The following is a 16,610-nucleotide window of genomic DNA, read 5'->3' on the forward strand; positions in this document are numbered from 1 at the left end:
TATTAATCAGAAATAAATATTTTTTTGTTCAACCTATACCAAAATTTCCGATAATCTAATTGTATAAAAATAAAAAAGCAGCGAAGACGTTTCGCCCTTGAGCAAGGTGGTCGGTTAGGTACCGGTTATATTAAAATAAACTATTTAATCTGACGCTTAAATTTGATTCCTAATAAAAAGACTATCTGTATTTTTTTGTAGCGAGCTAGTTATTAGTAACTCTATACCTATAGCTTACAAAGTACACCTCATAAAAATTATTTTCTAAACGAAACAAAATGTTTTTTTAGATAATGTTACGAAATGGATGTAAACAGTAATATCAATGACTTTTTAGTTAATGATATCTTTTCCAAAGATTCATTAAACGAAATAAAAAATATTAACAATGTAAGTATACTATCCTTAACGGAGTTTAAATAAATTGTGTATAATATCGCTTTAAATTGGCTTAAATACAAATCATTCATTTTTGATATTTATTTTTAGAGTTCAAAATTCTTTGTATCTCCAAACTATTATCTGGATAAACACTGGAGTAATAATAACAACATGAACATGGACGAGGAAAATACTACGAGAATAGAAAATAATTTAGAAAACGATATCGGGGAATTTGTTGAATATGAGGTTGTTAAACTTATGCTTGATTTGTTGGAAGTATTAGATGATAACTTTCAAGAAAATGTTCATACAGATACAACAGACTTTAACAAATCAATCGATTTATTAAACATATCAAACGAATGCTCCGATCTATTAAATGAACTTGTATATATAGTTTCTCAAAATCACGAAGACACTTTAATACAAAAGACAGATAGGAATGATATAAACTTAAAAGGTAAAGCGATCGATGATACTACGGTTGAGAAAGTTAGCAACCAATTAAATAGTATGAACTTTGAAAATTGTAATACATGTGTTCAAAATAAACTGCAATATCCGGTAAAAAATGAAAATGTTTGCAGTAAAGATTTCACTCCTAATTCGTTGGATTACAACATACCAGATAATGTTAAACAAGACATTGACCCTTTTAGCTTTGAGGGTTTAACATCAAATTATTGCCAAGTTGGTGACATTGAAAATCTTAGCAACGCAACCACTCGAGATGGGTGTGAGATTGAACTAGACGACAGTGACGTCATTGAATCATGCGATCTTGTCAAATACGACAACATTAATCACATCGACCTTCAGAGCCTGCCCCCAGATGATATTGAAAGTGTTTGGGAACTTGATGAAAGCGATTCAATGTCTGAAAGTGATGACGAAAATATGATTACAACAGATTTCTGTCAAGTGGTCCCTACAAACATGGCAAAAGTGTATGCCTATCAGCTTGGAAATATTAAAAGTGATTTACAGCATGGTGATTTAAACTTAGGTAACGAAAACAATACCAAAAAAAGTGATGTAGGTATGGAAACCAATTCAATAAAAGAACCCAAGCTAGTTGAAAATATTGCCCCTAAAACACCTAAAGAAACAAAACCTGAAATAACAGATTCCAATTTGCCGTTAAGCAAAAATGAGAATGCAAAGACCAAAGTAAAGGAAACTTGTTTACAAAATCAAAGTTTTCAAAAACCTTCTGAAATATTTGTTCCGAATCATAATCCTAACAATACCAAACTAAATCAAAATCTAAAGCAAAATGTGACCAAAATAAATCAAAGTCTAGAGCCAATTGTTGTTATCAAAAATAACCCCACGTCTCCCGCATATTCCAAGCAGAGTTCAGTTAACAGTGAATCATCAGATAACGCAGTCCCAAGTGAACCAAGTAGCACAGAATCAGAAACCCCTAACGAGAAACGCAAACATGAGTTTTCAATATCTATCACGAATTTAACTAAGTATTTCAGTAAGGGAAAACGTGCTATATTTTCCTCCAAGGACAGCAAGAATACTAGAACACACAATTCAAAGATTGTATCCAACGCAAAAGAAGATGATCTTGATAGGTATGATTCGGAGGACTACTCTGATTCACCTTCTTCGTCGCCTGACTTGTCGGAGGAAGATAATCTTAAGGATACTGTCGACACTGGATTCGAATCTGACTCTTCTACAGATTCGGAAGAGCCAATTAAAGTAAGACAAAAATCATCACAATCCTTTAGGCCTAATCAACAAAGAAAGTCGGTTCAGTTTAAACAGATAACTAACCAACAAGGTCAGCAGAGGGAGGCTGTAGACCAAAGAAAATATATTGAAGCAACGAAACAAAGAAACACAGCAGGCAATTATCCGTCAGGTCCAGAAACACAAAGTTATCCACAAAATCCAAACCAACAACTTATTAATCCGCATTTTCCACGTGCTCCAATTTTAAATCCACAAGAAATGAGTCTTTATGGAAATCCAATGCAGCAGTTTAATTTTAGACCAAACATCCCAGAAGGATATATCGGTAACAGGCAATTTAACCCATCCTACGATCACAGGCTCCAACAACCAAGAGGGTTTTATGAACCGCGTCCGCGTTATCCGCCAATTACATCAGGTCCCAGACCGAATTATCCGGATATCTCTCACTATCCACAAAATTACCAATCTATGTTTAACCCAATGCAAAATTATCCACAGAATCCGCCTAATTACATGCAGCGTCCGCCATTTAATTCACAACATCCACCATCCAGGCCTCGTTATTTTGCAAATGCTCCTTTAGAAACAAACCCAATTCGACGACCAATTAATAGACCACCATTCGAATTCTCCCAGCATGAAAATTACAACTTAAGACCGCCTAGGTTTCGACCACAAATACAGAGACTTCCCATAACACAAACTGACCCCCAACCACTTCCCAAATACTCATCACAAAGTCATGAACTGCGCAATTGGATTGACGACCTTGATCAGCGGTGCGATCAGCTCCAGGGACCACGTGATCATATCAGAGCTAGAGATGATTATTACCAAAGTGACAGTGAGGACGAGAGTCCATATTCATATAAAGGAGAACGACGGAGAAAAAGTCAAACATCCAACAGTGGGGGAAGATTTTTGAATAAAGAAAGAGAAGATTCGCGGTTGGGGTTCTATGACCATGAACGAAGAAGCAACCGTGGCAACATATATGATCAAAATACATACGATGATAAGCAAAACACTTCTGATTCCTATGACAATTTTATGGTTCAGTTTACCAGAGATTTAAGAAACCCAAATGTGAGTAAACGAGAGCGAAATTTTCGTTGTGATGTCCTTGATGAAATCCATAAATTAATGCCAGCTTTCACCTGGAAAGAAATGCTCCGTTTTTACGACGAAGCTTTGGATAAATTTGAGCGAATATTTTACAGCGACTGGAGCATGTCTCGTAAAGAAGCTGCTGTTAAAAAGATTTTAGTGGTGATGGTGGACGATATGCTGCTACCACAACAAGATGATATAGAGGTATGTTTAAGTTAAATACTTAATTAATGGAATCGAGGCCTAAAGTTTTCGGGTTTAAGTCGAACTAATGCCACACCATTTGCCATTGAGCCCGGCGTTTACAAATAGCTTAAAAACACGTCCTATTCTCAATGAAATTCAAAAAACCTATCACCTGAACGTAATATGGATAAACAAAAAGTAAATAATGGCTTAAATTTGTATAAGTGGAGTTGAATAAAAAAGTTTTAATGTAAATGGTTAACCTTTGTATATAATATAACAAACATAAGAATATTTAATTTTTTAGGAACGACCGTATCGTCGAAAGAACACGTCAAGAGTTGCCTCCAAGGAGTACAGGCCATCATCTTCATGTGGTTTAAACATGGCAAGATCTTTATACAGAGATGGTAGCCAACAATGTGAGCACGTTACAACTTCTACAATGCTTTGTAAATCATGGAACAAGTCAGGATATTGCCGGCAAGGGCCGCGTTGTTCTTATAAACATTGTTGTATTCGATGTGCTATGGAGGACGAACGAACTGCTTATCATCCAGCAGTAGAATGCCCCTATTTTGATGATTAAAAATAAACACAGGGAGAAAATAAAAACAAATAGATAATTTATTTTTTTACTTTTAAATAACTTGGTTTAAAGTATTTTTTTTAAAGTTTAGTGTGTGAAAATGGCATAGGCTAAATGCCATCGAAAGGTGTATTTATATAAGTTATTTATTACTTTATACAAAAGTGCTAACTAAATTAAATATATTTGACAAATGAATAATGTTTTTCTTTTATAAAAAAGTTTGTTAAAATTTGAAATAAATTGCTCCAAGGAAACAGAGTGTTGCAATTCTTGAATCTTAAGCAAATTTGAAGTCCACTTCGATTTACATGTGACGCAGAAACATAAACAGATGGTGTATTTAGCAAACGTTTATCCTAACATCAGTGTTAACCCTTAAGCCATAATCCCTATGTCCTTTCAGATAATTTACATTTTTTCTTTTTACCAATATAATAGCTTATTAATGTCGACCTACTAAGGGCATCATTGTCGCTAATGATAAGAGCCCTTAGTCCCCTTTCTACATTGTAAGTAAAGCCCTCTTTATACATTGTACTTCCCTCATCGCGTGACGTCAATCGGAGTCCTATCCTCACCCCAGCATTGTTAAGTAAGTGCAATTGATGGGCATTGGCACTCGTTATGTTCCGTTGCTTGATGTCGCGGTTTTCTTTTTGTGATTATCAAGTGCTCGCTAATTCCTAAGCAAACTTACATCAAATGCTCTAGACAGGATTTCGTGGAAATCGGCCGCCGAGTTTGCTTGTGGGTATTGCCAATGTTAATGAATTGCCACTAACTTTGGGTTTTAATTCCAAGAAACAAAAAACAAAAATAGATTTATAAAATAATTTACCCTTTACTAAATTTTTTTTTCCATATCATCTTTAGGTGATTTTTATTGGGTAGGAGTGTGGTAATGTGACGTGTTTGAGCTATCCGTACGCAGGGCTTAAGGGCGAATAGTGTGGCAATGGTGCGGCTCGAACCTGAAACTTTTCGGCTCGTAGTCTTTAACAAACTGATTCACTAGCGTATTACCAATCCTCAACAGCGCACCCTAGCTTTTCAACAAGAACAGGGTGTCAGGATGTCACTTAGAAACGTTTTTTTGATATACAAGAAGTTGCATTAGCTCATTTTTAATAATTGACCCCCAAAAATGAGTCCGCAAACTTTGGCCTATTGATCTACGGTTCTTACTTCGGAACAAAATCGTTCTGACGCGATTTTACAATAACTACTTCACCAACAATACCGTTTGCCTCTTCTGAATCCAGCCTTTGTGTTAGAACAATGTGGAAAGCCCACTGCTGTCGATGTTAGTGGATAATTAGGGCTGGGGCGCGAAAATACTTTCACGTTTTTGTTAATGTACACTTCTAAGTTACTATTACTACTTCGCAAACCTAATCTTTTTCGAGGTTCGTTAAGTGACCCAGTTTTACGCGATATTTTGTCGGAGGATTGTGGCGAAATTTGGCCAAAAAATAAATAAAAACTAGTTTTAAATCAACATGTGAAAGTATCGGTTTTAGACAAAACAGTTTTGATAATCAAATCTAGGAAAAAACGAGGCACAATGCCTATTCGTTATAGTCTTATTAATATCACAAAACTTTAAAAAACCAAAATAAATTATGTAGATTCGTATGACCTGATTGGTATAAAGGCTGCGTACGCAATATCTTAAAGGGGAAGCCCTTTCTTTTGAAGTAATCTCCTAAACGTGTTAGCAATGTTGTCTACTACCGGTGTAGGGTTACAACAGATACCTTTATTTAATTGTGTATAGGGCGTGGATTTGTTGATTTGTACAAACATGCGGAATGTTAAATATTTTCGAGTACAACAAAAGGTCACGAACAAAATCTATTTTTAATGCCAACAAAACAACATCCAAGTTATTTTTAGCCTTTAAAATAATACAAAATATAAGTTTAAAGTTAAAATACCTAGATATTAACTTAGTCCTCGCTAACTATTATATGAATTTGCTCGTATATTGCCTTTTAATTAAGGTGTTTTGTCATTATGTCTGACAGATGTCCCAATACCCCTTTCCATTGTCATTAGTGGGAATAAAAAATGACCTTTGCCCTCTACAGCATTCCAGTGTTGGGATACAAATATTACACCAGAACAGTTGCAACAGCGTCATCACCTTATTAATTTCGGAATTATAACTAAAAGTATTTTGTAAAGTAATATCGTCCAACTAAAATTTCGAAAGTGGTGGTAAAGTTTTATTCTGTATGTTGTGTATATTATATTTAAATCACTATTAGTTGTTGTTTAATTTTTGCCTAACGTCAGTCCGCGTCGGCATTTGTAATTTCATTGTTTCTTCATCCGGGCAACTAAAACAAAAGACTCAGCCAACTTGGGACACCCCTGCTATTTTACGTAAGAGACATTCTAACATTGTTTGTTAGTTAGTTTACCTCCACGCGTATTGTTCAAGCGATAAAAAGATGTGAGCAAAGTTTTCAAAAACGCGAGTCGGCAATCCCAAGTATTTCGTTGGAGTTTTCAAGTACGTCTGGCCCATCAATGAGCTTTTATTCCGAAGTAACATCTCGTTTGCACGGGCAGTGTAGATTAAATCGAAAAACTAAAATAGTCGAAGTCAAAGTGGTTTAAAATTTGGTAAATAAGAGATCGAGTTTCAACAAAGACAAAATTAAATTGTTATCAGTTCCAGGAATAGTATGATGCTTAAATCGTTGAGTTTTTTGTTGATTTTTTATATTTATTTCAATACTTCTAGATATTTACAGGGATTTTTAAGCTTATAGTAAAGAAAGGTTATTTTTAAATTAATTAACTTTGTCAAATCAGGTTAAAAAAAAAGCATTTTGGATAAAAATTATTTATAGAAAAATGTCAATATAGAGATGTTTTTGACACAATATTACTGTTTTTAACTTAGATAATTACGCATTAAAGGTTTTGTGGGTAGATATATCAGTTTAATGATTTCGCATTACGCAAATTGGTAAACTACATTTTAAACGGTGTTGTACAAAAAAAACAGACTTAAAGAGCCTTTGAAATAATTGAAATAATATAATACAAGAAGACTTATAATTAAGAATTAGGGTAAGAGCGTTTAAGAAGTTAGCTTCACACAAATTTGCTTTCGTGCGATTTTTTTTCGTTCGTTTCAAGTAGGAGCGACTTCTTTGGAACAAGGTCGGCCATTTATATTTTTTTTTATTTCAGAATATGTTTTAAAAAGTTCAGTTTATTCGATAATTTCATTTAAAACACAAACAGATATTATTATATTATAATATAACCCAAAATTGATAGTGAAAAATATTGTCTTAAAATATTATACAATGTCTAACTGAATACGATAAATATCCTTTAAATATTTTTAATTTTCTTAATTTATCGACCGCTTGGTGTCAGTGGTTAGTATTAAAACCTAAGCCCTTGCGGAAATAAATAATTAAATTAAATATCATTAGTAAGGCTTCGTTGGGTTGATCATTTTAACAGCTAAGTTGCCAACTTTTAACAGTAATTAAACTGTTTTTACCGTTTTAAAAATAACTTTTTCCGACTCAACCATAATTAAAAGCGAACAATTAACTTTTTTGTTAAAAGTTCGACTAAAAATAAAAAGTTTTTTTTTATTTTTTTATGTAAGTTAATATATTTAAACTACAATAAAAATAAATGCGCATTAATGGCAAAAAATAACTTAAGTTTTAATTTTATAAAATTATTTTCTGTCGCCAATTGTAAAATGCGATTTATTACAAAAATTAACTCTACATACAAGTGAAGTTATAACAATTTATAAATAAAGAAATACGTAACTTGCGCAATGTTTAAATATTCATTGTTTTGTTTTTAAAATTATTTTGTGGCAATAATTTAACAAAATTTTATTAAAATAATAATTTTAGCAAATAAATAATCAATTTGATAAACAAAAAATTTTAAACAGTGTTTTTTTATCGAGTTTATATTCTTATAGTATTTTGAGCACCGTTCAGTTGGTTTTATTATTTACATATTACGTATATCAAACATGAGAATGTAGTGCGCTCTGCTTAAATATATATCGCACCCATATCTACACGTGTGAATTGAGTCTTTATATCGCCAGGCGAACAGCGAAAAAAACGCGTCCAGAACAGAGCAAAATCTCGCTACGTTTGCGGGAAAAAATCATTCGAATTCCCGCAAAAAAGTTGCGATGAAGGACAGAAAAATTTAAAAAATATTCAGTCTAAAAAAGTAGTTTGAATTATACATATTTTTTTAAAGTTTGCTGTTTTTTAGGTTATTTTATTATTTTTTAATTGGTTTTATGTTTAGAAATAACTGGCTAAAATTTTAACGGAATTTAAATAAAAAAAGACGATTCTAAATTCGAGCTAAGAAAATTAAATTGGATTTATTTGATTAAATGCAAACAGAAAAACATGAATCTGTGTAAAAGACATTTTGGAAACTACATTTCTTATAAAAAATCGTAAGTTTTATTTAATGAAAAATGTTTTATTAAATATTTAATTTGTTTTTAAATATCTTCTGCAATCTTGAAATCTCGTTTGTCAAAACAGATTTGAAATATTTGGTAAATAAAACTTCTAAATTCACTGAACCGCATAGATTAACGCAAGCGCTGGTCCTGTATACAGTGTTAGTTGCTAATGTAAATAAAACAGCTATCCAAAACGTAAATAAGGACTTGAAATAGTAACAGATTTGAGGTGATAAATGGAACCCCACCCCGCTCGGATTTCCCGGCGTATTGATATGAGCTTTGCCATGAAAAACACAAAAGTAAAGGCTACATATATGTGTCGCGTGCAGGCCTCTAAGGCTGTAAAGGTGGCATTGTATTTGTGCATAAGCGAGCTACGGAAGCTCAAAATCCTTTATTGAAAAACCTGATTTTTCGGGGTGTAACGATATAATAAAAAATAGAACTTATCCCGTAAACAAAAACCCACCGCCGTTTCTAAATAAATTCTTATGCCTTCTTACCCAGGCGCGGGTAATGCTTTAAATAATTGCGTATAAATAGTCGACCAAAATAGAGATTCCGTAAAATACCTAAATAGTTTTTCACGAATCTAACGCCAAATCTTGAAACCCTAACTTTTTTTTAAATAACTTTTTATTAATTTTAACAACTTTATTTTTTTATTTTAGATATTTGGCGTTTTGGGTTTTCTTATATTTTATCCACGTCGCAGCAACGGTAAGTTAATGTTTACGAATATTTAATGTTATTTTAAACATTCTGTTTTGTCTGAACACACAACTTCTATAAACGAACAACTTTATTAACTAAAAACTTTCAAATAAAACGAATAAAAACCGTTTTTGAAAATTAAATTACAAATTGGTAATTAAATTACAAATTGGTTCTCATAGGGCAAATTCTTTGCGAGTTTAGTGTGTACTAAATGCAAAATAAATTGCCTCATACATTTCCCAAGATTACATAGCTTTACAATGGCATTCACTTATGTTTTTTACAAAAATAAACAACATAAAAACCGATGATTCGATTACCCGTTATCACCCCCTAAATATATGTTTTCAACTGCGAGTCTTCTATGGGAGATAAAAAGTGGCATCTGTCAGATTCAAATTGTCATTAAATATATGTTAAACACGGTTATTTTATGGTTTTGTAAAACACCTTACGTGAGTGTTTGCGCACACTTAATAATGTAAGTATGATAAGATTGCGCTTTCAAAGAAAAGTTTGAATTAACTGCGCGTAAATGTTTGTGTTTAAAAGTCAAATAAATGTTAGAAAAATACGGAAATTGGGGGCCACATATTTCTATCATGACGTATTATTTTGTGATTTTGTTTATACGTTTTAAGTGGTATTTAATAACGTATCACAATTTCCTAAATCTTCTGAACTGGCATACTTAAAAACCGTTAAAAACATGAAAGATCACGTAGACTTGCAATTCTGTCACGTTTCCTGCACAGACAATAATAATACCAACGTCCTAAGAAGTTTGCTGTGGTACTGATGTAGAACAAGATACAACAGGAAAGAAATCCATTTAACTTTAAATTATCCAGCATTCGTTGGCCCGAAATTGCTCGTTTTCGTTTGATACGAGTTTGTGGTGAACGGATCAAGGCATTTCGGTTATGATTATCAGAAACAAAAATAGTAACCGCCGCAAAAAAGTGCCTAAAATATATCTGGCATGTTGTTGCGATTTCATCTTGAAATTGCCCCACAAGAATTGATCATGATGAAACAGGGCCGCTTAATAGTCAACAGTCATCTTCTGTGTAGTTTATTAAACGATTTTCTTAAATGGAAAACGACATTGTCGGTGCGGTGTGTCATGTTAAAAGCCTGAACCGCGATCAAGTGGTTAAAATTATGAAAACAAAATAATGAAATTACCCCAATTGAGGAGCGGTGCCATAATTGCAAACGAGATTCGTCATTAAATTAAAGCCCGTTGGCTAACTTTGCATGATTTCAAAATGTGTCTGAGAGCAACAGTGTTCTACAGACTTACAATTTAAAACAAAGGCACACATTCAAAAGAAGTAATTCTTAATGTCAAAACAAGGATTTTTTAGCGAACAAACGGACCAATATTAGGTAAAAATTTTGTCAATAAAACTTGGATATTTTTAGTTTTTTTGCGTCAATTTGGGCCCAAATATTTGTAATCTCCAATTATGTCCAAGTCTGCCGTGCAGATGTTGCTTGATTTCGTTGTCACGTAATTTCAATCGTCAATCAGTCTGCTCCTGTATATGACTATATGTTGAATTAATTCCCTCCTCATGGTAGGCAGGTGGTTGAATTATATCTTAACTGCACAGACAAAATATTCGCATTTCAAGGCAAATCCGCTGACAAGTTAACGTTGATCGCGCGTAGTGCGGACAGTTCAAGATAACGCTTAACCCCCTGAGTTTTACAACTCTTTATACTCAAGTACGCGATAACATTACGCAATATTATTTGAATGATATGTTTACATGCTGATAATGTGATAAAGAATCAGATTTTTTGCTCACTTTTTGAAATAGATAAAAGTTGTTTTTTAATCCTCCCAAAATTTGATAATTCGAGACAGATTCCCGTTCATTTTAAACTTTGTCTAAAAGCTATTAATCATCGCCTGAATACAGAATACAACCATTATATAATTTTTTAGTTTTATGTAGGTATCTTTTAACCACATTTTTGGGTTACTTTTTAGCCCTATTAATTATCCCTTGTTGATATATCTTAACCGGCTTAAATTAAACCTGTGTTGTTTTGCCGGCATTCTTCCTTGGCCTAATCCGCGTTACGTTGGGTTCATTGGATTTAAAAACATTAGATTGATACAATCTTCGCCCAGTCAGCCAGATCGTGTTCATCATGCACTAGACGCTCAACTATTTGTTTGCTTTAACTTAAAATCCATGCTTAACAGTTGTTTAATCTTTGGGGTTCATTAAATCCTATCAATGTAAGGGAGGATTTCCGAAATTATGCATTCATCACAGACAATTTTCGATGTTTGATCTTAATTTTCTGCCAATTTTGCTTGGTTTTAAATAAAACCAAGACTCGTGTTCTTAGTACAAACATATACACAACAAGTGGGTAACATAATATGCAAATAGCCAAGTTTGTCTACAAAATGATATCAGGTATTTACGCAACTGGTACTTCACAAAAGTAAAATATTTGTTTAAAAAGTAAGATAATAATATTAACCTGCAAGTATAGGATAACAAACATGGGTTAAAATACGAAGCCAGATTTTTCCAATCTGTGTAAGTTTAATTGTTTTTGCCCTGGTGTCGAATTACTTGAGAGCTCCATGGGAGAGCGATCTTCATATAATCCTTAACTCGTAATGGAACGATCTTGTTACAATTCCAAGACATTACAAAATGCTCATCAAGAGAATGCAGTGAACGTAGTATTAAAAACCTTGAATCTCTTTCAAGTAATTATTAACGTGACTAGACATAGCGAATAGCTAATATTTTCACACCTGTATTCCTTTTGCATTGAATTGTACAAGTGTCCAGTTAACCAAAGGCCACTCACCTAAAACAACAATATAACTCCACGTCGTTTTGTGTTACAGTCGTGACCAAAATCATTTTTAAGATATTTTATCCAATCTGTATATAATGAAGTTTAGTAGGAGATACATAGATGTATATATAGATAAATGTATGTCAAATTTAAAGGCCCCAAACATAAATAATACTACTAAATATCGCCGCCAAATATTAGTTAAGAATCCAACATATTACGACAATTGCAGTTTCGATTGTAGGGTAGGCTACGGACTGACTTAAACAATGATCATTTATCATTATTTTTAAATAAATTTAATTTTTTATTTTTCAGTTGAGTACAAAGAACCTTAGCGAGCATGTTAAAAGTCAGATGCAACACCACGGCAACTTTGCCGGCAACACGAAGCGATATAACGAAATCTATTCCAAAGTAACAAGTCAAATGCTGCAAATACGAGGCAGAAAAATCGATGCTAACGCACCACAAGGAAGCAAATGGGGTAAGCGTTGTTTTCATTCCGAGATTGGATAATTTACAAAAACAAAAACACTCTCTGTTATCGTTGGCATAGTTGCGCAATGATTTAGAAGTACAATCGCAGAATGCGTCATGAAATTTTCCGTATTTTTTTGCATTAGTTTGTATATGACTTGTCGTACTGACTAACTAACAATCAATCATGTTAAGTCTAACATGTTGTTTGCAGGGCCCGGAAGTTAAAATTAATCCGCAGCAAAAGTGACTTGTCAATTTAAATTTAACTAGCAAGTTTAAGAGTCTAGTTTGTTTGCTTTTATAGCTTTATTTTGTCACGATTATTTACAGGCACTCGACTGTGGAAAAACGTTTCCAACCTCACGCGCACTCTTCAGTAAATTGCTTTAAAATTGTTTTTATTGTAAATCTAAATACGGTGCTTGTTGGCTTCATTTGAATGTACTGTATATCCGTCTTTACGCCATTGTAAGTGATTGAATTACCAATGCATTAACTTAATACATGTATTAATCTCATTTTACAAGCTTAGAAATTTTCGTTGGTTAGATGCATAGATAAGCCTTTAATTAAACCTGGTTGACTTTATACGGTATAATCATTTTTGTTCTCTAAAAAGAAACGGTATTTTTAGAGTGTTTATATACCGCATTAGGTTATAAGCGGCTGCATGTACACGCTAATTCCATACACATCGCGGGCAGAACGCAGCCTAAATCGTGCCGATTTTACTGTTAATTGTAAATAGCGGGCATGTAATGATAAAACATTGTTTATTTACAGCGAAGATGGCTTTCTTCTCTGTTTCATTCGGAGGTGGGATAATTATTTATGGCGAGGAAAGCAAAAGGTATCTCTGCATGAGCAAAAAAGGAAAATTACTTGCTAAGGTAAATATAATCCGACTTAAGACAATAATTTGTTGATTGATTTACGCAAAAATGTTACCAACACTCTTCTAGAGTATAGGCAAAAATATTATAAAATTGCTGTCGAATTTTTTTCTTAAAAACAACAACTTTTACCATTGAAAAAAAAGCGGCCGTAATTTCAGATAAGATCGCGAAATTGTTTCGGGTGCAGGTCAGGCACAATATAATGGCCAATTTACATTCTCCAGTTAAAAACCTTTGAAGGTCGGCGAGTTGAAAATGTTTGCGTAATATTTCCCAGAATTTTTAATCAACCGAAATCGTCTCATTTTTAACTTAAACAAAATCACGACGAAATCAAATTGATGACGTATTCAGGTCGTTGGTGACGTAATTGTTGTAAATTGAAACCCGAATGTGTGTGGGTCGGTACTTAAAAATAATTGATGTTTTTAACATAAAAAAACACATGTTACTACCGCATAGCGTGTGCTGGCTGCTTGGTATTAAAACGCAACGGAAACAAAATTGGGTCTATATAATTTTGGGTGGCATACATATGTCAACTTTATTTCAACATCATTTAATTTGGGAGCTATATTAAGCGGTGGACCGCGGTCCCTCTCATGCATTTTATTGCCTCGTGTCGTTTTCTTAAAATAAAGTGATTTTTATTACGTTTAAGTACCCGAACAAGGCAATTTCATGGTCGGTGATTTAGGCCTGAAAGCGGGGCCCACTCGAAGCACTTTTTGCCCGACAGTAGATCTAATTATTACTGAGTAGACTCCACATATAAAATAAGAACAAGAATGGGGGGCAATTCGATCGGGGTATATCGTGGGAACGTTAAAAGGGGGCCGGTAAATCCAGGGTTAACAAAATACCAGGGCCATATTAAAGTAAAAGGGTATTTAAAAAGTAGGGCAAAATGCACACGTTTGTTATTTAGCTAAAACAAAGTACAGAGTTGGTTAAAATGCCGCGTCAGCATGGTGCTAACATAAAAAGGAAACAGCTCGTTATGTTTCTTAAAGTTTAGTTTGCCCACTTCCTTAAAATCATTCTAAAATTTGTTCCATCCGCGGACCGGTACGAGTTGTTTTTGCCAAGTCTGCACCCCCGTCGCTAACTAACATTACAGCCCGGCGTTTCAAAATAAAAACCTACATTCTAGGTCATAGTTTAAATAAGTGAATCAACAACAAAGCTTTTCTTTTATGTTAATAAACGTCTGGTGTGACTTTGAAATATTCGGGTGTGATTGACTGGCTAGAGTGTAATATAAGCGCAGAGGTAACTTTATAGTTTAAAGGTGTGATTCAGGTGTGACTAATGTGTCAACAATAGAAAAACAATTTCAATATTTTGTACAAATAATTGAAATCAAAGTCTGGGCTTTTATAACAAAATCTATCTTTTTTATTTTTAAAATATCATTTTTCTAAAATATTTCTACTATTTTTTATTAATTTTAAAATACTTTTTTTGTAGAAACGGAGAGGATATCTGAAGCATAAAGAACTCTGTCATTTTACCGAAAAGTTGGAAGAAAATTACTACGATTCCTTTTCACATTTCCTTCACCCCAACTGGAAGATTTCAATCAACAAAAACGGAAAACCAAAACGAGGACCCAAGTCGACGCCAGGACAACCCGACACAATGTTTCTAAAGCGTCCTATAACTAATGGTCACCTGGTTACCCCGACTGTACCCAGTATCCAAGATTCTCGCTACCAGGAATTGGTGAACAATAAATTTAAAAAATATTTGTCGCAAAAGCGAATTCTTCGATATGCGACTCGAAGTATGTTAAGCGATTCCCCGCCAACACCGGGATTTGAAGACATATTTGATGCAAAAACACTTCCACCTGCTTACCAACGGGAAATGGATATCAGAAAAAGTATGTACAAGAAATATACTGAGCATTTGGACTACGAAGATTTAATCGAAGCCCCTAAAACAGCCCCACCTACGTCAGAGAGCACCTCTGTTAAATCTACAAAGCGACGAAGGCCAAAAAAGAATAAATCGAAGAAACGGAAAAATAGAAAAGGAAGAAAACATCATAAAAAACATAAAATTGCGTCATCAACAGTTAAAAGCGTAATTGACATTGACTTTGTTCCAACTAGTAAAAACAGTTTTTATAACCAAATTACGTCTATTACCCCTAACCCGTTATTAGATCAAACGAACAGTTTTACAATACCTAGTACTACATATACTACAAAGACGCGCAAAAATCGTAAACGTAGACGGTTTAAGAATAAAAAAACGCATAAAAAGGGGCAGAAAAGACATCGAAATGTGAAAACTTCGCGGGCTAAGAGAACTATCGCACCTTCAAGATGATCCAATCTGGAAAACCAGTTTTTATTGTTACGTAACAAGGATGTAGGGCATCCACAAAGATGGATCAAGTTTGGGAATCTTATCTTAATTATGTGCAATAACTTTTACGTCAGATACTGTATTTTTGTTTTTATTTTTTTATGCCTTTATTTTATTATTTTTGGGTTGATTTACGAACTGGCGATTTTTGCACTTTTCAGTTTTTATTGGTTATAGTTGTTTTGCAATTGCAGCTCTTAAAATCTTTTAAAAACAAAGTTAATTTGGACCAAAAGTTATGACAAGGCAAAGTTTTTGCCGAATTTGCTTCGTTAATTAAAGATAAACAAATTTAAATTCCCAATATTTTTCTTTCTAATTTCGTCAAAGATGTGGTGTGTTTTTCAAAATAAAATCCGTCCTTATTTGAAAGTAAATAAAAACGATAACAGACCAAGGTGAAAAGATTGCTTTACAATGTCGGCTATTTTATCTTTTTTAATACAGTTTCCCCTTTTTTTTAACCTATTTATATGTTCCTTTCACTTTTTTAAATTAATAAAAAAATCAAAATCAAAAAGTTGGATTATTTAACAGAAAGTATATATAGAAAGGTTAATAAATAAATAGACAGTTTGCCGAATAAAAATTTGCTTAAAATCAATAAATAACAAGAACTAGGCAAAATTTCAAAAATGTCTCCAACAGAAAATGAAAACAAAGCACAATTTCATCATCTTACCCCAAACCCCGAAAATAATCCAAATAATTTGATTGCGTGAAGCTGTACAATGCGATTAACACAACAGCGAAATTCCTAAATAGAAAGCCTCGCCTCGTTTATTATAGAGTTGTGCTATTATTACATTTTAAAAGATTGTCGCCT

General features: G+C 33.4%; 2 protein-coding genes across 2 annotated transcripts; both read left to right on the forward strand.

Annotated features, from left to right (window-relative positions):
- The first annotated feature begins 303 nt into the window (after window positions 1–303).
- On the forward strand, window positions 304–4,072 carry LOC145746015 (uncharacterized). Its single transcript, XM_082564194.1, has 3 exons — window positions 304–390; window positions 490–3,411; window positions 3,701–4,072. Exons 1-3 carry the CDS (start codon window positions 304–306, stop codon window positions 3,980–3,982), a joined length of 3,291 nt encoding a protein of 1,096 aa, XP_082420320.1. The 3' UTR covers window positions 3,983–4,072.
- Window positions 4,073–8,308: 4,236 nt separating this feature from the next.
- LOC145745283 (uncharacterized) lies at window positions 8,309–16,279 on the forward strand. The gene is made up of 5 exons (XM_082563314.1): window positions 8,309–8,459; window positions 9,146–9,194; window positions 12,348–12,516; window positions 13,296–13,402; window positions 14,879–16,279. Exons 1-5 carry the CDS (start codon window positions 8,410–8,412, stop codon window positions 15,743–15,745), a joined length of 1,242 nt encoding a protein of 413 aa, XP_082419440.1. The 5' UTR covers window positions 8,309–8,409; the 3' UTR covers window positions 15,746–16,279.
- The last annotated feature ends 331 nt before the right edge of the window (window positions 16,280–16,610 follow it).

This window comes from Corella eumyota, chromosome 3 (genome assembly GCF_963082875.1).
Source record: "Corella eumyota chromosome 3, kaCorEumy4.1, whole genome shotgun sequence".
Classification (NCBI taxonomy): Eukaryota; Metazoa; Chordata; class Ascidiacea; order Phlebobranchia; family Corellidae; genus Corella; species Corella eumyota.

Excerpts from the sequence above, each read along its gene's own strand:
- LOC145746015 (XM_082564194.1), top strand. The coding sequence starts at position 304 with ATGGATGTAAACAGTAATATCAATGACTTTTTAGTTAATGATATCTTT. Across the intron at positions 391-489 it reads AAATAAAAAATATTAACAAT|AGTTCAAAATTCTTTGTATC; the intron begins GTAAGTATACTA and ends ATTTATTTTTAG. Across the intron at positions 3,412-3,700 it reads CACAACAAGATGATATAGAG|GAACGACCGTATCGTCGAAA; the intron begins GTATGTTTAAGT and ends TTAATTTTTTAG.
- LOC145745283 (XM_082563314.1), top strand. The coding sequence starts at position 8,410 with ATGAATCTGTGTAAAAGACATTTTGGAAACTACATTTCTTATAAAAAA. Across the intron at positions 12,517-13,295 it reads ACCACAAGGAAGCAAATGGG|CGAAGATGGCTTTCTTCTCT; the intron begins GTAAGCGTTGTT and ends GTTTATTTACAG. Across the intron at positions 13,403-14,878 it reads AAGGAAAATTACTTGCTAAG|AAACGGAGAGGATATCTGAA; the intron begins GTAAATATAATC and ends CTTTTTTTGTAG.